Source organism: Podarcis cretensis (genome assembly GCF_951804945.1).
Source record: "Podarcis cretensis genome assembly, chromosome: 4".
Lineage (NCBI taxonomy): Eukaryota > Metazoa > Chordata > Lepidosauria > Squamata > Lacertidae > Podarcis > Podarcis cretensis.
In genome coordinates, this window is record NC_137173.1 from 2458740 (window position 1) to 2481743 (window position 23004).

General features: G+C 43.4%; 2 protein-coding genes across 2 annotated transcripts in view; both read right to left on the reverse strand.

Annotated features, from left to right (window-relative positions):
• The window catches only part of LOC307215030 (uncharacterized protein), a 47391-nt gene that overhangs the window by 16474 nt on the left and 7913 nt on the right, over window positions 1-23004 (reverse strand). The gene's annotated exons all lie outside the window — the stretch shown is intronic.
• LOC307214762 (uncharacterized protein) lies at window positions 11628-16495 on the reverse strand. Its single transcript, XM_079973743.1, has 5 exons — window positions 15844-16495; window positions 15558-15639; window positions 13950-14032; window positions 13705-13831; window positions 11628-13130 (listed from the first exon to the last, which is right to left on the reverse strand). Exons 1-5 carry the CDS (start codon window positions 16243-16245, stop codon window positions 11770-11772), a joined length of 2055 nt encoding a protein of 684 aa, XP_079829869.1. The 5' UTR covers window positions 16246-16495; the 3' UTR covers window positions 11628-11769.

Genomic DNA, 23004 nt, shown 5'->3' on the forward strand with positions numbered 1-23004 from the left:
GCATCTGTGGGGTGGATGCCTGATGCATCAATTTTTAACCCCAAGAATTCCACAGTTGGCACCCCAAAACTGCATTTTTCCTTTTTTAGTTGCAACCCCACCTCCTTGAACTTGAGCAACACTGCACGGACACGCGCAACCAGTTCCTATGGGTCTTTTCCAGCAATCAAAACGTCATCAAAAAATGGCAAGACCCCCGGCAGACCTCTTAACAGGCGTTCCATGAGCCCTTGAAAAATCCCTGGGGCCACACAAACTCCAAATTGTAATCTGTTAACTCTGAACGCCCCTTTATGTGTGACAATAGTCTGTGCTTCCGCTGATTGTGAGGTTACTGGCAGCTGTTGGTAAGCTTGTGCCAGGTCAAGTTTGGCAAACACCTTGCCCCCAGCCAGTTTAGCCAACAGATGTGATACGACTGGAATGGGGTATGAATTTCCCCTGAGTGCCTTATTGATAGTACATTTGTAATCAGCACAGATCCTGACTTCCCCATTTGCTTTAAGGGGCGTGACGATTGGAGTCTCCCACTTAGCGGAGTCCACGGGTGAGAGAACTCCCTGCTTGACCAATTTATCCAGCTCTGCTTCGATCTTGGGTTGCAGTGCAAATGGCCCTCGCCTTGGTTTGAGTCGGATTGGGGCCACCCCAGGGTCCAATTCGAAGTCAACTGGGGGCCCTTTATAACAACCCAGTTTTCCATTAAAGAGGCCAGCAAATTCTTTGTATAATGCCTCGCTCATCTCGGGGCAGGTTTGGATTGAATTAAGCCCTGATATACTCAGTCCCTGGGACGCAGGTGGCGCTGTGGGTTAAAGCCTCAGCGCCTAGGACTTGCCGATCGAAAGGTCGGCGGTTCGAATCCCTGCGGCGGGGTGCGCTCCCGCTGCTCGGTCCCAGCGCCTGCCAACCTAGCAGTTCGAAAGCACCTCCGGGTGCAAGTAGATAAATAGGGACCGCTTACCGGCGGGAAGGTAAACGGCGTTTCCGTGAGCGGCTCTGGCTCGCCAGAGCAGCGATGTCACGCTGGCCACGTGACCCGGAAGTGTCTCCGGACAGCGCTGGCCCCTGGCCTCTTGAGTGAGATGGGCGCACAACCCGAGTCTGTCAAGACTGGCCCGTATGGGCAGGGGTACCTTTACCTTTACCTTTATACTCAGTCCCAGGGCGGGAAACCAGTCAGTGCCCAAGAGACTGGGGCGACTGCCCTTCGCAATCACCAGTTTGAGTACCGCCTGTTTGTCCCGGAACTGTACTCTCACGGCACACATTCCCATGACATGGATGCGGCCCTCTGAGTATGACTGCAAAGTTGCCAGGCTGGGCTCCAGAGGGGGCAACTTACCCCTGGGGAAGAATGTCCTCGCGGTCTGGTCCGACACGATAGTGAATCCAGATCCGGAGTCCACCTCCATGTCGCACAGCTGACCCTCAATCTTCACCTTGACGTGTGCCTTGCCTTGCGCTGGAAACTGCATGACCCTCCCGTTGATCTCCGTTACGTAGTTGCAGTCCTTTAGAACATGGTTTGCTGTGGGTGATTTGCGATGCTCCAGTCTAGGTGCTCCTGTCGCTCCCAACGCCGCCGATCTACAGACCCTGGCGATGTGACCTGTCTTTCCGCATGTCCGGCACATAGCATCCCGGAAACGACAACTCTTCCGCTCATGGTTTCCGCCACAACCAGGGCACCTGCCTCGGTGATCTTTGTGCACTGTGCAGGCCTGACGCACTGACTCGACCCCACGAACTGGGCTCTGGCTCGGAGTAGCCTCTAGCTCGTCCATGGCATGCACAACTTCTATCTGTGGCTTAGGGGCCCTGCGACTGGCATCAAGCTCCTCTCTTTCATAATTCTCCGTGGCGGTGGCCTCCTTCAAGGCTGAAGCAAGGGTAACCTCTTCTTTAGCCAGGATGCGTCTTCTGGCTTTCTTGCTGCTCAGACCACCGATAAACCGATCCAGGAGAGTCTCTTCCAGATCTTGGAAGTCGCAGTGCTGAGCGAGCTTCCGCAGTTCAGCTAGAAATGCAGATACAGACTCCCCAGCACGCTGCTGCCTCTTATGAAACTCCATCCGCCGGGCCATCTTGGTCTCAGTAGGCGCTAAATGGCTTGTTAGGCAGGCAAGAATATCTTTGAGAGATGTCTCACTTAGCTTTGCTGGGGCAAGCAATGCCTTGGCCAGCTTGAAGATCTCAGGCCCACAGTAGCTCAGGAATGTGGCCCTTCTTTTGCTGGCATCGGTGATCCCTTGAGCCACTGCGAAGAACTCGAAACGTTCGACGTAGTCTTCCCACGTGTGGGGCTCTGATGGCTGGAAGGGCTCCAATACCCTTGGACTCTCCATTGTCCTGTGGGCAGGGTCGTCTTCTCAGCTGGCCAGTGAGTCTTGTTCTTAGCTACAATCCGGACTCTGAGGCAGGGCTGCGTTTAACCGCTCCTCAGCATTCCGGATCCCATCCTCGTCGCCAGTTGTTGTGACGTGGGGTTTGTGATTTCAGCTCTCTTGACATAATATGCTGGAGACAGTTCTCTAGTAACACTTCTTTATTAACGCAACAAGACTGAAACTTGAGGAGGGGAGAGCTACATTTATAGGGACAGGGAACTAGCTAGAAAGGATACATTTTGGAGGGAACAATATCAGGCAATCACAGTCCTGCCTTTTGGAGGCAACCAATAAGACAGAGGATCCAAATACAGCAGCTTAAATGAACCAATAGTAGCTGTACCCTCTGGAACCAAAAGGCAGTTACTTTACCCCAATGCAAATACAGACAACAATAATACAGATATAAAATCCTTTGACTCAATACACAACACAGATTTTTATTATTTTTTATGCACATAGAGGGAAGCTGCTCCCCTGGTAATGCCGAGGTACCAAGCGAAGTTCAAAATAAATAAATCCTATGCTCATCATAAATGAGCAATACTTTCTTATGCACACTTTTAATGCTAATATACAAGAGTATGCCATTTCCCCTTCCATAAATGCATAATTGCTGATTCAGGGGACACTGAATTCCTTGCAGATATGACAGGACAACTTTCCAGATTAGTTAGCTGGGAGTGAGACAGTTGCCAGAGTGGCATTGGGCTCGCTAAGATGCCCGCTACTACAGGAATTGCTTTCTTGAGCCCTTTTAGGACTGCAATACCATTTTTAATATTATTTTTTTTCAAGATTCATTTTTAAGTCGTGACAGTGTGTGAGCAAATACTCTACATCTGCCAAGCTTGCAGGAGCAGGACTAAGGGGTGAAATGAAGCCCCCCAGATCCCCAAAGGGTGAGGGAAAGGGTCTATCTCCCTTCTTCCTTTCCATTAACAGTTATTTCCACCTAAGAAATGGGAAGAAAGCAGCTGCTCATGTTCAACACAGGGTTTGTTGGGGTGGAGATTATTGAGCTGACGATGGTATGATTTGTCAGCAATAAATATGATTTGTTCTTATCTGTAAGTGAAGTCACATTTGAAACAATACAGAAGCAGTCAAAGGGAATTTCCTAGGAAGTCTTTTTTCAGTCTCACCTGCAATCATGTGTGCCAAACACACAGAAACAAATACAGTGGTACCTCTGGTTACAAACTTAATTCTTTCTGGAGGTCTGTTCTTAACCTGAGACTGTTCTTAACCAGAGACGTGCTTTCGCTAATCGGGCCTCTTGCTGCCGCTGCACTGCCAGCACACGATTTCCATTCTCGTCCTGGGACAAAGTGCTCAACTCAAAGTAACTCTTCCAGAACAAAATAAAAAAATTCCTTCCAGTAGCACCTTAAAGACCAACTAAGTTAGTTCTAGGTATGAGTTTCGTGTGCATGCACACTTCTTCAGATACACTGAAACAGAAGTCACCAGACCCTTCTAAATAGTGGGAAGGTGGGGAGGGGTATTACTCAGAAGGGTGGTGGGAATGGGTGATTGGCACTTAAAACCATGGAGAGACCGGGTCTGAACAAAGACATTGGATTCTTATCTCATTATACATGACAAAGCCATTTTTCACCTTCTCACCCCTTCCTTTTTCCTGTAAGACCTATTGCAGTCATTAAGAGTCGTCAACAGGCTCATCACAGCTATCTGCCAATCACCCATTCCCACCACCCTTCTGAGTAATACCCCTCCCCACTTTCTCACTATATAGAAGGGTCTGGTGACTTTAAGATACTTAAATTGTAGTGCCCAGAATTGAACACAATATTCTAGGTGGGGCCTGACCAAGGCAGAATAAATTGGTACTATTCCTGCCCTTGAACTGATTCTGCCTTCTGCCACACTGCAAATGTGATAAGCATCTCCTCAGTTCCTTCATCCAAGTCATTTATAAAGACGTTGAACAACAATGAGCCCAGGACTGAACCCTGCTGCACCCCTCTTGTCACTTTTCCCCAGGATGAGGAGGAACCATGAAGGAGTCCTCTTTGAGTTCTGTCAGTCAAATCCACCTAACAGTTACCTCATTCAGCCTCATTTTAACAGCTTCTTCGCATAAATATCACAGGGGACTTTGTCTTTTTTTAAAAAATTAATTTTTATTCAAATTTCCAATAACCAATCCATTTATAATTTAACATCCAATTTAACTTATACATTCTTTTTGACTTCCATCAGCCTATCTGACAATTTTCATATTTATCACAACTTCACATTTCATACATTTATGTTGCACTTTGACAATCCCTATTTTATCTTCTCTTTTAAGCGACATTCCAGTTTATTTTTTCACAGAGCTTCTTGAAATCCAACAAGCGTTATTTCCTTATCACACGCAGATGTCATATACTCTGTAAATTTGTTCCAGTCCTCGGTGAATCTCTGATCGCGTTGGTTTCGAATTTTCCCAGTTAATTTGTCCATTTCTGCGTACTCCATCAGTTTCATTCTCCATTCTTCCCTCGTTGGCATTTCTTCCTGTTTCCACCTTTGGGCCAACAAAATTCTGGCTGCTGTTACTGCATATCTAAATAACTTCACATCTTTCTTTTCAACATCATTCCCTACTATACCAAGTAAAAATGCTTCTGGTTTCTTTACAAAAGTGTATCTCAACATTTTTTTCATCTCATTATAAATCATTTCCCAAAAGCATTTCACTTTCTTACATTCCCACCACATGTGATAAAATGTCCCTTCTTTCTCTTGACACTTCCAACATTTATTACTAACTTTAAACATCTTTCCAAGTTTCACAGGAGTTATATACCATCTGTATATCATTTTCATAACGTTTTCCTTTATCGTAGTACATGCGGTGAATTTCATTCCCTCTTTCCAAAGTTTAATCCACTCCTCTAATTGTATATTGTAACCAAAATCTTTGGCCCATTGAATCATAACCGTTTTTACTTCTTCATCTTTTGTGTGCCATTCAAGTAATAATTTATACATTTTTGACAATATTTTTACATCACTATTCAAGATTTCTTGCTGAAACCTCGATTTTTTCCCTAAGAAACCTTTTTCTCACATCTCTTTTTTAAACATTGCATTCAATTGGAAATATTGCAACCAAACATTCACCTTTTCTTTAACCTCTTCATATGGTTTCAGATTCCACTTATCTCCTTCTTTAATTATCAAATTTTCATATGTGGCCCAATTCCCTGTCATATTGACCCCTTTCGTACTCATTATTTCCAATGGCGATAGCCACATTGGAGTTTTAGGCTCTAATAGATTTTTGTACCTGTTCCACACTTCAATTAACGTTCCTCTAAAAATATGATTTCCAAAACCTTTGTGCACTCTGTTCTTATCACACCATAAATACGCATGCCACCCAAATCTATTGTCATATCCTTCTAAGTCCAACAATTCTGTGTTCTCTAATTTTATCCATTCTTTTAACCAGCAAAGACAAGAAGCTTCATAATATAACTTTAAATCTGGCAGGGCAAAGCCTCCTCTTTCTTTTACATCTGTCAATATCTTAAATTTAATTCTGGGCTTTTTGCCCTGCCAGATATATCTTGACACTGTTCTTTGCCATTCTTTAAATATTTTCACACCTTTAATTATTGGTATTGTTTGAAACAAAAACAACATTTTCGGTAGCACGCTCATTTTTATCGTTGCGATTCTTCCCCATAACGATAGTCTCATCCTTGTCCATACATCTAAATCACATTTGATTTTGTTCCAAGTAGGTACATAGTTGTTTAGAAATAGGTCAATATTCCTGGGAGTTAACGTAATCCCTAAATATTTTACTTTTTAAACCACTTTCATTTCTGTTTGTTGCTGTATTTCTTCTATCACTTCTTGATCTAAATTTTTAACCATTATTTTGGTTTTTTTCCTATTTAATTTAAAGCCTGACACCTGACCAAAATGCTCAATTTCTTCTAACACCTCTTGAACACTCTGTATGGGATCTTCTATAGTTATAACTAAGTCATCAGCAAAGGCCTTAACCTTATATTGATTACCACCCACTGTTACACCTTTTATCTTTTCGTTGTTTCTTATTGTTCTTAGAAAAACCTCCAGAACCGATATGAATAACAGTGGTGACAACGGACATCCTTGTCTTGTACCCTTTGTGATGGCAATATTTTCTGTTATAACATTGTTTACAATTAATTTTGCTCTCTGTTCTGAATATATCGCCTGTATACCACTCAAAAAAGATTGGCCCACATCCATATGTTCTAAATTCTTTAACATAAATTCCCAAAAGATATTATCAAAGGCCTTCTCAGCGTCCACAAAAATTAGCATAGCTTGTTTTTCCTTCCCGCTAGACAAATATTCAATTATATTAATTACATTTCTTATGTTGTCTTTCATTTGTCTGCCAGGAAGGAATCCTGCTTGATCCTTATGTATCATTTCATTTAATACCTTTTTCAACCTGTTTGCTAGAATATTTGCGAACATTTTATAATCATTATTCAATAATGAGATTGGCCTATAGTTTTTGACTCGCATTAGATCTGAATCTTGTTTGGGAATTAACGTTATGTATGCTTCTTTCCATGTTTCAGGTATTTCTCCTTTTTCCAATATCTTATTCATTACTTCTTTCAGCGGTACAAGTAGGATGTGTTTCATTTCTTTATAATATCTTGCACTGAATCCATCCGGTCCTGGTGCCTTTCCACTTTTTAGATCCTTTATTGCCCTTGAAATCTCTTCCAATCCTATTGGTTCATTCAATTTGTTTTTGTTACTTTCTGATATTTTTTGCACCTTTTTCTTCTTCAAATATTCTTCTATTGTCTTAATATTAAGCTTCTCTTTTCTTTTATATAGATCTTTATAAAAGTCCACAAATCCTTTCCTTATTCCCTTCGGATTCTCTATCTCTTGTTCTTCTATTTTGATTTTATTAATCGTACTTTGCTCCTTCCTTTTTTTAATTTGCCACGCAAGCCATTTTCCAGATTTATTTGCGAATTCAAAGTTCTTTTGCTTCATCCTTTTTATGTTCCATTCCACTTCTTTATTGATTATCATTGCAAATTGTGTCTGAAGCATTTTTATACTCTGTTTAGCCCTCTCATCATTTGGTCTTGTAGTCAGTTTCTTTTCATTTTCCATTATTTGTTTTAAAATTTCATTCTTCCCTTTTTCTCTCATTCTATTTTTGATTGAGTTTTGTTGAATAAAAAATCCCCTCATTACAGCTTTGCTGGCGTCCCAAACCGTACTCATTTTCGTTCCTTTGTTAGAGTTATTCACAAAATAGTCCGTCAAACATTTCTTAGCCCTGTCCACAATTTTTTGATCATCCAGAAGGTTTTCGTTTAGTCTCCATCTGAAAGATCTTTCTTCATTCCCTTTTAGAATGGCTTTAACTGCGTTGTGGTCTGATAATACTTTGGGTTGAATCTCAATCTTCAATATTCTTGTAGTTAATTCACCAGAAACCCAAATCTGGTCAATTCGGGACATCGCTTGATTTACATCTGAATAAAAAGTAAATTGTTTTTCTAGCGGGTGCCTCAGTCTCCAAATGTCCACCAAATTGCAGTTTCCCGCCATATCAAAAAAGGTTTTTGGTAGTTTCCCTTCTTTCAATTTGCCTTTAGCCCGCAGTCTATCCATTTCCATTGAAACCACCCCATTCAGATCTCCCATTATTATTATTTTCTGGTCCAGGTATTCAAATAGCTTCTCCTCCAGTCCTTTAAAGAATTCAGCTTTACTTCCATTTGGTGCATAAACTCCAATAATTATTAATTTTTCTCCTTGCCAATTGACTTGAACTGCTATGATCCTTCCTTCTTCATTTTTGAATAATTGTTGTGCCTCTAATTTGCTTTTAATATACAATACCACCCCTCTCTTCTTGCTTTTATCCGATGAAATAAATTCATTTCCCAATTTCTTATTAACCAAAATTTTCGTATGTGCTCTTTTAACATGAGTCTCTTGTAAACAAATGATATCCAAATTCTTCTGTTTTAAATATTGTACCACTTTATTCCTTTTTTTTCTTTCATTCAGTCCATTTGTATTCCATGTCCATAATTTTAAAGCCATGATGTCTGCCTATTAAATTATATATTTCCCCCCTCTTATGACTTCTCTTTCTCTTCTTTATCTTCTTCACTTTCCTCGTCTTCATCCTTTTTCTCTCCTCTTCCTCTTCTTTTTTCCTTTCTACTTCGTTCTTCCTCCTCCTCCAACTCCAATGAATCTCCCTCATCACCTCGTGCTCCTGCCCCTTCTGCAACCTCTCCTTCTCTGGTCAGTTCTCTGTATCTTCTGAAATTTTTTTCCACATCTTCTGATTTTGTCAATCTGTGCCTCTTCCCTTTGTATGTAAATGTCACTCCTTCTGGAAATTCCCACTTGAATTCTATGCCGTTTTTCTTCAGTGTTTGTACTAATTGTCTGTATCGATCTCTCTTTTTCAACAACCTCACCGGCACGTCTTTAAAAATAATTATATAATTTCCATCAATGTTTAGACGTTTTTCTCTGTTTTTTTTGTAAAATCAGGTCTCTCATTTCCTTATCTTTAAAAATAATCAAACAATCACCAGGAAACTTTTTGGCTTTGGTCGTTCTTATTTTTATCCTGAAGGCATTTTGTATCGTTTTCTCCACTTCTACAATTTCCATATCCAACCATTGGACAATTTCTGCTGTCAATTTTTCTTTAATCTTTTCTCCTTGGGTTTCTGGTACAGATCTTAATCTCAAATTAAATTCTCGTTGCCGAAGTTCGTTCATCGCAGCCACGTCCCAGATTTCTTCCTGCGTTCTATTCACTTCCGACATTTCTGCCCTGATTTTTTTCCTCTTCCTTTCGGACCTCTCTCATCTCTAATTTTGTCCTTTTCATTCCTTCTTGCAAATTCTGTGTTCTTTTGACAATTTCAGTATTTTTTTTAACAATTTCTTTCATCTGGTCTTTCAGTTCATTCACTGTTAAGTCAATTTTATTGTCCATTTGTTCTAATTTAGTTTCCATCTGACCCAGTTTACTTTCAAGATTTTTCTCACTACTTTTTATATCCGTCTTAAGTTCTGAAAACATCCTTACGATAGCTGCTTTCCAATCAGGTTCTTGTTTCGAACTCTTTCTCTCTCCTGGTGTTGCTCCTTCAGTCTTTTTCTGAGTGTGCGACATTTTTACCTTCTCCTCTCCTTTGTAACATTCTTAGAAATAACAAAAATTAAGACAACCAAAAAACAGCCAATAATTTGTTTTCCCACCACCTAGTAGATATCAACAGTTCAGCAAATAAATCAACTTCCTCCAAACATCTAATTTCTTACACTGTTTTTGTTCAATATAAAACCAAAATAAAATCCTTAAATTTAATTTCAATCATATAGTTTTCATATCTATCTATCACCCCCTAGATGAAATCAGAGTACATTGAATTCTGGTAGAGAGAAGAGTTAATCAATTTGTTAATAAACAGCAGCAGAATAAATTGAGAGGCCCTCCAATATCTTCTTGCCACTTGCTTGGCTAAATCCCAGGGATTTGTTGCGAATTTTAAATTAAAACAGTAACCAAAATCTTTCTTCAATCTTTCCAACAGTCTCTTTCACAAATCATATCCTTTTAATCCAGTAATCCAAGTTTCAAAGTTCCAAAATCCCAAATCCAAAGCCCAAATTCCGAGTAGAGAATGTAGAGGGGAACCCCCCCAAAACCCGTCAAAAAAGAGAAAAGGCAAAAAAGCAAAACGGCAAAAAAACAAAAAAAATGAAGAGGGAGCAAAAACAAGGAAGAGTAAGCCCGAATGTGTCCACTGTTCTGGGGTAGATGGAGTTCTTTTCCCTGGTAACTAAATAGCCACCAGAGTATTCTTCTTTGGCAACAAAATGGCGCTTTGTATCCCTTGCGTATAACTTCAAACACACGAGGGGGGAGAGTCTGCTTTATATGAAAAATAAAGGCTTTACAGTCTCGAAGTCCTTAAGTATCCCAACAGAAAAAACCAAAAAATAAAGAGGTTAGGTGTCTATCGTCTTAAATCTCTTATATTACTTGAGTTGCACTTATTTATATCGTTCCACATCAATGCCTCAGGGTCCGTAGCTTAACTACGCAGTTTTTTAAAAAAGTGAAAGTAATCTCGCTGTCTTCCTTTCTCCTTCCCCCTCTCCCTTACTTATTACGAAGTCAATCTTTTGGAGAGGCTTCCCCCCACAAATATCTCGTAATATCCTTAAAGAAACTTTGCCGCTTGTCGTAACTTACAGTCTTTCCGTTCCGCGAATTCTTCTTGTGTTAAAATCAGATTCCCGGCAAGGCTGACCTCCTTTTTAGCACCTTGCCACCACGAATTAGTCCAAATTAGTCCAAATTTATCCGAATCCAAGCATAAAAATCCCAATTCGTTTTCTTCTTGTTTGAGAACGGATCGCTTTGTGCGCAAGCCCGGGGCTTCGCTAAGGAGAGATAGAAATGGCTTCCCGCTGCCGACGTCTCAACCCCGCCACACTCGTCACCTCCAAAAAGGGGGTTACTTGGTGGCCGGAGGAGAATTTTTGCGGCAGAGCTGGGACCCCTGCCTCTTGGATCCCCTTCCAAGAGTGTTTGGGAGGCTGCGGCGCCCTTGCAGACCCCCCTTTTCTCTCCCGATAGCTGGATACTCCTGCGAGCAAGAGATCCCACTTGCTTTCACTTCGCGATCCGCCGGAAGTCTCATCACAGGGGACTTTGTCAACAGCCTTACTAAAATCAAGATGCAGTATTTTCACAGCAGTCCCCTGATCAACAAAGTTTGTAACTGCATCCAAAAAAAGAAATGAAAAAGAGAGATTTATCGGGCTTAACTTGTTTTTGAGAAAGCCCTGCATTCAACTTGTCTGTTTATGTTGTGAAACACCATGAAATCCTCAGATGATAGGCACATAATTTTTTTAAAATGTTGATAAAACGAAGGATATTGTCAAGCTGGAACATGTGCAGATGAAGGCGATCAAGATGGTGTTATTATATTTATTTCATTTCTATAGCGCCCTATAGCAGGGGTGCCAACTTGAATAAAATATAGGAGGGGTTTAGTAAGCCCCGCCTCAGTTAAACAGTCACAGGATGCGGTGCAAGCATGCCATTTGAATGGCTGTTCCTATGAACTGGAGGGGTGGCCCCCTCAAATATCTTATTGGGGGGATAAAGACCCCTCAGACTCTAAGAGCTGGCTCCCATTCCCTACACTCACAGATCACAGGACGGTTACAACATAAAATCACACAATGAAAACACAAAACACACAGCCCAAAACCTGTAACCCCCAACTCCCCACCACATTTAAATAGGGCATTAGATGTCAATCAGCCAAAGGCCTGTTTAAACTGGTGTGTTTTTCCCTAGCGCTGAAAATTGTATAATGAAGGGTTTTCCACTCTTCGTATGAATTCTTTGATGGGAAGTGAGATTGGAGCTCTTCCTGAAGCTCTTTCCACATTCCATGCACTGATAGGGTTTCTCCCCTGTATGAATTCTCCGATGGGAAGTGAGACTGGAGCTCTGATTGAAGCTCTTTCCACATTCAAAGCATTGATAGGGTTTCTCCCCTGTATGAATTCTCTGATGGGAAGTGAGATTGGTGCTCTGACTGAAGCTCTTTCCACATTGCCCACACTGATAGGGTTTTTCCCCTGTATGAATTCTTTGATGGGAAGTGAGACACTGGCTGTGACTGAAGCTCTTTCCACATTCAAAGCATTGATAGGGTTTCTCCCCTGTATGAATTCTCTGATGGGAAGTGAGATTGGTGCTCTGACTGAAGCTCTTTCCACATTGCCCACACTGATAGGGTTTCTTCCCTGTATGAATTACTTGATGGGAAGTGAGACTGTGGCTGTGACAGAAGCTCTTTCCACATTCAAAGCATTGATAGGGTTTCTTCCCTGTATGAATTACTTGATGGGAAGTGAGATTGTGGCTGTAACTGAAGCTCTTTCCACATTCCACACACTGATAGGGTTTCTCCCCTGTATGAATTCTTTGATGGGAAGTGAGAGAGGAGCTCTTCATGAAGCTCTTTCCACATTCTACACACTGATAGGGTTTCTCCCCTGTATGAATTCTTTGATGGGAAGTGAGACTGGACCTCTGACTGAAGCTCTTTCCACATTCCACACACTGATAGGGTTTCTCCCCTGTATGAATTCTCTGATGGGAAGTGAGAGAGGAGCTCTTCATGAAGCTCTTTCCACATTCCACACACTGATAGGGTTTCTCCCCTGTATGAATTCTCCGATGGGAAGTGAGAGAGGAGCTCTGATTGAAGCTCTTTCCACATTCCATGCACAGATAGGGTTTCTCCCCTGTATGAATTCTCTGATGGGAAGTGAGATTGGCGCTCTGACTGAAGCTCTTTCCACATTCCACACACTGATATGGTTTCTCTCGTGTATGAATTCTCTGATGTGAAGTGAGATTGGTGCTCTGACTTAAGCTCTTTCCACATTCCACACGCTGATAGGGTCTCTCCCCTGTATGAATTCTCTGATGGAAAGTGAGAGAGGAGCTCTTCATGAAGCTCTTTCCGCATTCCACACACGGATATGGTTGCTTCCCAATGGGATTTCTTTGATGGCAAGTGGAATAGGAACTTTTTCCATTTTCAAGATATTTATTCAGCTTCTCCATTGTGGGGATTTTATCATGGTCACTCATGTTCTTAATTTCAAGTCCATCACTATCTGCAATGAAGAGTAATGGATTAGAGACTCAGGGAGAAATTCATGAAGAATACTTGTTAACCCTGGTAACAGAGGAATAACAGAAGTGGGTTAGATGGATGGTTTTCTGAAGGGTTGGGTGCATTAATTAACGGGGATCAACCGACATCCTTAGGGGAACCTGTGATTCGACAAGCCTGGCTCTTCTCTTGAATGGATTTTGTTGGCGTCCATCATGGCATCCCTCCATTTCCAATGTCAGTCTTCTCTTTGGACAGCCAAAGACTGACGGGAGGATAAACAAAAACAGAAAACCTGACAGAAGCTACTTCAACTTCCCTAACAACTCTGACATTTATACTTAAAAGGGTCTGGGGAGTTCAGACCAGGCTGATCCTTCTTTAATAAGCTGCAACTGGAGGAAGAACATTCACAGAAAAAACAGTAATTTACTGTTCAAGGTTTTTTGGGGGGGGGGATTGTGATATCTGGTGTTGTAGGGGGCGCTGCTGAGTTCTGTGAAAATATATGAGGTTCGTCACATATGGAATTTTGAATTTAAAAACAGATATTATGATCCCACAGGGAGCCTTACTGAGAGAGGCCACGATCCCACGATTCTCCTCCATGACGTCCTTATGCAGAGCTCTCTGGTCAGGATCCAGCAACTCCCATTCCTCATCCGTGAAACAAACAGCAACATCTTCAAAGCACACTGGACCCTAAAAGAAGAAGAGAAATGTCCTCCTCTGAGACAACACTGTTGTTCACCACCACTCCTTGAGCTAGGACATTCTTCCACCCCTTGACCTCTGTCCCCACAAGGCAGGTTCCCCTGACCTGATCTGGGTCCACAGCCGCTGCTTCCATTCTTTCCCCATTCAGAGATGGATGAAGAGGTCTAGCCAGTATCACTGTGTCACCTGCAAGAGGAAAAAGGTAAAGGGGAGGCCCAGAGTGCCTGCTTCTCTCACCTAGAAAGGAATGCTGTGATCACCAATAGTCAGCATGGATTTCTGAAAAATAAGTCATGTCAGACTAACCTGATCTCGTTTTTTTACAGAATTACAAGCCTGGTAGATGAAGGGAACACAGTGGATGTAGCCTACCTTGATTTCAGCAAGGCATTCGACAAGGTGCCCCATGATATTCTTGTAAAGAAGCTGGTAAAATACGGTCTTGACTATGCTACCACTCAGTGGATTTCTAACTGGCTGACTGACCGAACCCAAAGGGTGCTCATCAATGGTTCCTATTCATCCTGGAGAAGAGTGACTAGTGAGGTGCCACAGGGTTCTGTCTTGGGCCCGGTCTTATTCAACATCTTTATCAACGACTTGGATGATGGAATCAAGGGCATCCTGATCAAATTTGCAGATGACACCAAACTGGGAGGGGTGGCTAACACCCCAGAGGACAGGATCACACTTCAAAATGACCTTGACAGATTAGAGAACTGGGCCAAAACAAACAAGATGAATTTTAACAGGGAGAAATGTAAAGTATTGCACTTGGGCAAAAAAAATGAGAGGCACAAATATAAGATGGGTGACACCTGGCTTGAGAGCAGTACATGTGAAAAGGATCTAGGAGTCTTGGTTGACCACAAACTTGACATGAGCCAACAGTGTGACGCGGCAGCTAAAAAAGCCAATGCAATTCTGGGCTGCATCAATAGGAGTATAGCATCTAGATCAAGGGAAGTAATAGTGCCACTGTATTCTGCTCTGGTCAGACCTCACCTGGAGTACTGTGTCCAGTTCTGGGCACCACAGTTCAAGAAGGACACTGACAAACTGGAACGTGTCCAGAGGAGGGCAACCAAAATGGTCAAAGGTCTGGAAATGATGCCTTATGAGGAACGGCTAAGGGAGCTGGGCATGTTTAGCCTGGAGAAGAGGAGGTTAAAGGGTGATATGATAGCCATGTTCAAATATATAAAAGGATGTCACATAGAGGAGGGAGAAAGGTTGTTTTCTGCTGCTCCAGAGAAGCGGACACGGAGCAATGGATCCAAACTACAAGAAAGAAGATTCCACCTAAACATTAGGAAGACAGTAAGAGCTGTTTGACAGTGGAATTTGCTGCCAAGGAGTGTGGTGGAGTCTCCTTCTTTGGAGGTCTTTAAGCAGAGGCTTGACAACCATATGTCAGGAGTGCTCTGATGGTGTTTCCTGCTTGGCAGGGGGTTGGACTCGATGGCCCTTGTGGTCTCTTCCAACTCTATGATTCTATGAGGTGAATCAGTGCATCTAAACTACAGACGGGCATTTGAGAAATTCTCGCCTGCTGAGTGCATTTGGATGTTTGGGTGCATTTCAGATGTTAGTTGTGCCGAAATATATCTCCCCTCCTCTGGGCTCTTGGTCCCACTATCTCCCCAACAAAAGATGAAAAGAAAAACGAACAGAATGAGACTAAACGGAGAAAAACCTCCTCCCTTCTTACCCAGTTGCCTCTCTCTGGTGTTCAACGGAGGCCTCTCTGCCTCAGAAGAAATCTGGCCCATTTCTACAAAGAGATCCTTTCCCTGAAAAAGAAACAAGGATTCAAAAGAGAGAATGGGGAGAAGGATTAAAAAATGAATGTCAGGGCCAACAGCTTCAAGGGTGACAGATCTCATTCCATGGATGCCTTCCCAGGGGGGAAAAATGAGCCATCAGTAGAGCATGATGGGATGTTTTCTGTCCTGTTTGGAGCCCCTTGGGAGTATCCAGAGGAAAGTCTCTCTCACCTGCTTTCTCTCCTCTGCCTGACTCAGGAGGAAACCTTCAGCCAGGGCCACCGCCTGGGAACTGGTCTCCGCTCCACAGTCCCTCACCCAGCTCTCCATCTCCGGTGGAAGGACAGCCAGGAACTGCTCCAAGATCACCAGGTCCAGCATCTCAGCTTTCGTGTGCCTTTCTGGCTTCAGCCACTGATGGCAAAGGTGGTAGAGTCGGCTGCAAACCTCTCGAGGTCCTTTGGCCTCCTGGCAGCAGAACTGCCTCAACTGCTGGCTCTGCACCTCTGAGCGGAGGGTGTCCACCTCACCCAGGATCTTCTGCACAGAGTTTTCCCAGAATCCCCCACTGCTCCCGGTTTGGATGCCATGGCCCCTTCCTGCTCCAAGGCCAGCTGAATCTTGCTCATCCATCTGTGCTCTCAAGAAGCCTCTAAGAGATCGGAAGGAACCCTTTGGTCTTCTGCCAAGTTCTGTCTGTCTTAAAGAGAGGCGCTAGAAATCCTACAAAGCAAATACATTGTTCAGTTACAAAAGCTGTCTAATATCAGGAGAAGAAAAAGGATCCCAGAGCAAGCATGGATGAGTCTTGGAGGGAACCAGGGCTGGACTGCACCACAGCCCAAACCATGAGCTATTTTATTTATTTAAATTTCTATAACACTTTATATTTTAACAATAAATCTCAAAGCGGTTTACAGCATATTAAATCTGTGGGGATAATTGGAGAGTTAGAACAAGATATATTATTGAATGATGTCCTTCCTAACATGCACTAGCAAGTTCCATATTCTAGTTCCATACAACCCCCTTTTTTAGATTACGCAGCGATCAGCTTGTTGCTGACTCATCTGAGTCTTACTATTAAAGATTCCTTCCTGGTAAAATCCCTTGCAATCCCTCTTAAATTAATAAGCACAATAGTCTGATTCACGTTAATATAAAAGCAGTTTACTCAGATTCATTCACATTCACAGACATATCCCTGAAGGTTACATAACAACTAGAACTATTCCATAAAGAAGTTAGTCCCAAATGACTGCGACTAAGGAGTCACTTCTCCAAACGCACAGCAACATACAAAATGGAGAAGACACACTGATCAGAAGATGGAGGCCGTGTGCTCCTCCATGCTAGTACAACAGACTGCACCTTCTTCAAGTCACATGGAGTGGAAGTCTGTCCCAGCTCAGGAGGACACAGGAAGTCTTCTCCTGAGTGCTAGAAAACATCCCCTAATGTGTCGTCCACTGTAGGAATATTGTACTTGACTGCAGTTTCACATCTCACAATATCAATAAAATAGAAATAAAACCATTGGAAGAAAGTCAAATCTATAGTCTATAGTCAAAGCAACATAGCAGAAAACAAATACTCTCTTAAAGATATCAAAATAAAACCTTACAAAGGAGGTCAACTACAGAATACATATTTAACACAGTAGGGCAGGGTGAGTCTGGGCCTCACCCCCTAGGCCAAGGGGAAAGGGCCTTTCTAAAAAGGAGAAGAGGAGGAGGAGGAGGAAGAAGAAGAAGAAGAAGAAGAAGAGGAGGAGGAGGAGGAGGAGGAGGAAGAGGAGGAATAGGAGGAAGCAGCCTCTAGCTCTCCTAGAAGAAAGATTGCAATGCAAAATGTGGAGGGAAGTGAAGGGATTTCTGGGAGATGAATCAGCCTGGTTGCTCCTGCCTTCCAGTCAATGCGTGAAGTCTGAACTGACTGACAAGGGAGTCATTTGTATCTTGTGGAAAATGGATGCTTGGCTCTAGTGGGGGTCCTCACCTGGGGGTCCTCAGGAGTTGCTCTCCCCCCACCCCCACTTCAGGGCACATTTCTCCCCTGCTTCTGTCTCCTTTTCTTGCACTTGGACTCTCTGCCACTCTCAAGACAGACTCCTGGGTGGGGTCCCTTTTTTTTTCCTCTGAGGGCCAGGAATGTATCTGGACAACCCCCTGAGGGCCAAGTGGGCAGGGCCAAAGACATCTCCTTTGGAATTTAGGTCAGCAATTTATTATGGTTATTCTATCAGATAGCTTCACACACACACACAGCCATTGATGCCCAGGTCCCTGGAGGCTCAGGGAGTAGCAGCGCCCATTTCCGGCTGCTTTGCCAGCAACAATCCCTTTGGGAGAGAGAGGATGTGGTCCTGGGATGCCCTGCTCTGGGTGCGAGGGGATTGCTGCAGTGGCCTCCGTGGGGAGCTGCCCTGGGAGACACTGGGAAACTGGTCCCCAATGCAGCAGCCAGACTCTGGGCTGGGATCCCTCTCTTTACTCCTGCCCTTTCTCTCCCACCTTTTTTTTTTGGGGGGGGGGGGCTAGTCCACCTCCTCGTCCAGCTTTGGAAAACCATTTGCAGATGTTTCCTCTGTTGCGCAATGAGGCTGAGCGATGTCACAGAGAGTTAAAGTCCCAGGGACTCCTTTGTTTAAAGAAGGGAGATTTCGTGGGAGTCAGGGATCCTCTGATCTGCAGGAAGGAGAGCGTGGCAGACCTGGCCCCTCCCTGGCAGGACCCTCTCCTTCCTGAATTGGGGTCCCCCCCCCCTTGCAGGAGCACATCCGGCCCCCCAGGCCCCCTCCCCTGCTGCAGCCCTGGGACCCCCCCCCGTCTCCCCACTGCACCCTCTGGGGGGGGGATAGAGGAGACTCACCAGATCCCAGGAGGGGAGAGCGATGCAGCCCTTGCAGGAGAGACCCCCAAAGCAACACCCCCCCTTTCTTGCAGGAAAGGACTGGGGAGGGAGGGGCCTTGGCTCTGGAGGACCAGCCCCCCCTTGCTTCCTGGCCTCTCTAGGAAGGCAGCTCGGTTCCCTTTAACCCTTGCCAAGCCGAGTCCCCCCAGCTCAGCCCTCTCTCGCTTGGCAGAACCTCATATTCTTATTATTTTTTATGGATTTAGGTGGCAGCTGCCCCCCTGGCTTCGCCAATGCCCAGACATCTTTTTGGGGGTGAGGCTCTTGGCTGGACTCTGAGCATCCCCCCACACCTACACATACAGAATTTTTTTCATCAGTAAAAGAAGTTACACACACATATTTAAAATATTTAGAAATAATTACAAATGAACCGTTTGCTAAGAATCAGATTAAAATACATGTCCACATTTTAAATATCTGGATGGTCTTGCCTAAACAAACATTTATTTATTTTTGCAGGCACCAAAAAGAAAAGAGGGATAAAAAAGAAGTGCAGGCAGGGAGTTACAAAGTCTACCTGTGTCGCCACACTAAAATTTTGATTTCTCACAAATTTAGGTGTTTTATGTGGAACCGGTAACTGTGCCAGTTTTCTCAAAGCAGTTGAGTTGGGAATACATGGGGGAAGGCAATCTGATCAGAAGCTGTTAAGAGCTTTGCAGTCCACCATAAGATGAGTGGGACCAGGACAATGGCCCGCCTAGCCCTAGAAACGTGGCTTTAGGGAATTTCTTTGTAAACCAACCTTTTTTTGTTAAGTACCTTTCATCATCCTCAAGCACCAGCACCAATCAGAAAGAAGCCGTTCCAAAGCAGTGTTGTGGTGCAGAGACAGACAGACAAGTCTTTGGGAGCAGCCAGATTTTTATGTGCCAAACAAAAGCACCATGCATTGCCCTAAAAGTGATCCATGCGACGGTCATCTCCAGGCTTGACTACTGTAATTCGCTCTACGCGGGGCTGCCCTTGAAGCTGTCCCAGAAACTCCAGCGGGTGCTGAATGCTGCAGCGAGGCTCCTCACGGGGTCTCTGCCATGGGAGCATATTCACCCAGTGCTTTTCCAGCTGCACTGGCTCCCGGTGGAGTACAGGGTCAGATTTAAGGTGCTGCTTTTGACCTTCAAAGCCCTTCACGGCCTAGGACCCTCGTACCTATGAGACCGCCTCTCCTGGTATGCCCCACGGAGAGCCTCAAGGTCCATAAATAACAACACCCTAGTTGTCCCAGGCCCTAAGGAAGTTAGATTGGCTTCAACCAGAGCCAGGGCCTTTTCAACTCTGGCTCCAGTCTGGTGGAACGCTCTGCCTCATGAGACCAGGGCCCTGCAGGATCTGATTTCTTTCCGCAGGGCCTATAAGACAGAGTTGTTCTGCCTGGCCTTTGGCTTGGAGCCAATTTGATTCCCTCCCTCCCTCCCTCTCTTTCTTTTTTCCTTTCCTTCTCCTCCTGCGATGAGGCTACATTTTAATATTTTAATGTTTCAATATTTCAATGTTGTATTTTAATTTTGTTTTTAAGTTGCAATGATTCATCTTGTTTTTATTATTGCTTGTAAGCCGCTCTGAGCCCGGCCTTGGCTGGGGAGGGTGGGGTATCAATAATAAAATTATTATTATTTATTATTAAAAGTCCAGGGAACATTAGATGCTTCTAATTTTTCTGATCAAGTGTTTTATTCAGTCTCACCTGCAATCATGTGTGCTGAACACACAGAAACACATACAGATAATGAAATTACTGGGAGTTACAGTCTCCAAATAAAACTCAACACATGCAAGAAGATTGATAGAATAGTACACATGATTTCCCCATCTCCTTTTTAAAAAACATTATTTTTCTTTATCTTCATGGTACAGAAGATAAATATTCAGAAAGCAATAGTTACAAAACAAAAAGTAACTTGTCCTGATGGAATTTCAGACTTTCAGCATGTCATGTGTTAAAGTTTCATTTCATTATACTAAAACAGGCATCCCCAAACTCGGCCCTCCAGATGTTTTGGGACTACAATTCCCATCATCCCAGACCACGGGTCCCGTTAGCTAGGGATGATGGGAGCTGTAGTCCCAAAACATCTGGAGCGCCGAGTTTGGGGGTGCCTGTTCTAAAAGATCACGATACATTTTCCCATGAGTGCTGGGTGGATTCCTGCAACAGTCTTAACAATTTATATATTCAACAAACATTTGCCACGTGTTATAAAAGGAATATGGATTGTGTTCCCCCACCTTCTTGATTTCCCCGGGCAAACAAAATTTAAGATACTTAAATTGTAGTGCCCAGAATTGAACACAATATTCTAGGTGGGGCCTGACCAAGGCAGAATAAATTGGTACTATTCCTGCCCTTGATCTGATTCTGCCTTCTGCCACATTGGCCTCCGCTCGCTGTTTGGTGTCGTCTGCAAATGTGATGAGCATCTCCTCAGTTCCTTCATCCAAGTCACTTATAAAGACGTTGAACAACAATGGGCCCAGGACAGAACCCTGCAGTACCCCTCTTGTCACTTTTCCCCAGGATGAGGAGGAACCATGAAGGAGGACAATTTGGGTTTGGTCAGTCAAATCCACCTAACAGTTACCTCATTCAGCTAACATTTTACCAGGTTCCTCACATAAGTATCACGGGCGACTATTTCCACAGCAGTCCGCTGATCAACAAACTTTCTAACTCCATCCAAAAAGAAAAAAGAAAAAGAGAGATTTCTCTGGCTTGACGAGTTTTCAACTTGTGTATGTTTATGTTCTGAAACACCGAGAAATCAGATAAAGGGCACATAATTTTTTTAAATGATGATAATAATAAGGATATTGACAAGCCGAAACATATGCAAATGAAGGCGATCAAGATGGTCTTGCTTTATTTATGCATTTATTTAATTTCTATAGCGCCCTATACCTGGGGTGCCAACTTGAATAAAATATAGAAGGGGTTTAGTAAGCTCCTCCTCGCATAATCAATACATGATGTGGGGCATGCATGCCATTTGAATGGCAATGCCTATCAACTGGGGGGGTGCCCCCCTCAAATATTTTATGAAGGGGCAAAGACCCCTCATCCTCTAAAAGTTGGCTCCTGTTCCCTGCTGTTGCATTCTGAAGGCAAAGGACGGACTGGATCCTGATTAATACAATAGACACGAGGCTTGACCAGCAAGACTCTGGGAGAAAGTGCGCGTTCCACTTCCTGGCCCAGGTCGTTTTTATTAACAAAAGAACTTTAACACAGCATTTGTAAGGGCATTAGCGAAACAGTTTAAAAAGGTATGCAAAAATGTAACAGAAAAGGGTGAAAGACTAAAGTTATATTATGTCGAAAGTAAATAATAGTTTAAAGGAGTTTAAGTATAAGGAGGAAAGATTGGAGACATAACAGAAGAACTTTAACACAGCGTTTGTAAGAACCAATCAGATTTCCTCTGAGCATTTCAAAAAATCCTCACGTGGGGACAAAGTCAGATCAGAGGAAGCCTCTTAACTACAAAGAACTATTTACTATTTGAGCATGCATTCAGGCTAAATAATCAGGAACCAAGGAGGAATTAACAAACCCCGGTGGTAATAAACCCAGCAGTAAAAGGAAAGACAGGCATTTTACCACATCCATGTGAACTCTGTTCCTGGCCCTAAGATCTACCTAAAGATTAACAGAAGCTACATCAAAGCTACCTCCCTATTTTTATGTACCCAGGAGCCCTGGTAAGCAACTGGTCTGTGTTAGAATGCTTTACACGTGACTGACAGACATAGAGAAAATGGGGCAGAGATGCAGAGGCTTGTGGGATCGATCAGAAATCAAGTCAATGACCCAAACCCAGTCAAAGCGATGCGTTCACCATTGACAAAGTAGCTTGCTTCATTTTTCATAATTCCTCATAGCAATCCCACATGACCAGACACCTACACCCACAGTTCTCAGAATGGTTTCAACATAAAATCACAATATGAAAACACAAAACCTGTAACCCCCCACCGCCCCTGGCAAACAAAAGTTGAGATTCTTAAATTGTAGTGCCCAGAATTGAACACAGTATTCTATGTGGGGCCAGACCAAGGCAGAAGAAAGTGGTACTATTCCTGCCCTTGATCTGATTCTGCCTTCTGCCACATTGGCCTCCACTCCCCGTTTGGTGTCGTCTGCAAATGGGATGAGCATCCCCTCAGTTCCTTCATCCAAGTCACTTATCAAGACGTTGAACAACAATGGGCCCAGGACAGAACCCTGCAGCATCCCTCTTGTCACTTTTCCCCAGGATGAGGAGGAACCATGGAGGAGGACAATTTGGGTTTGGTCAGTCAAATCCACCTAACAGTTACCTCATTCAGCCCACATTTTACCAGCTTCCTCACATAAATGTCGCAGAGGACTTTGTCAAAAGCCTTACTGAAATTGAGATGCAGTATTTTCACAGCAGTCCCCTGATCAACAAAGTTTGTAACTGCACCCAAAAAAAGAAATGAAAAAGAGAGATTTAT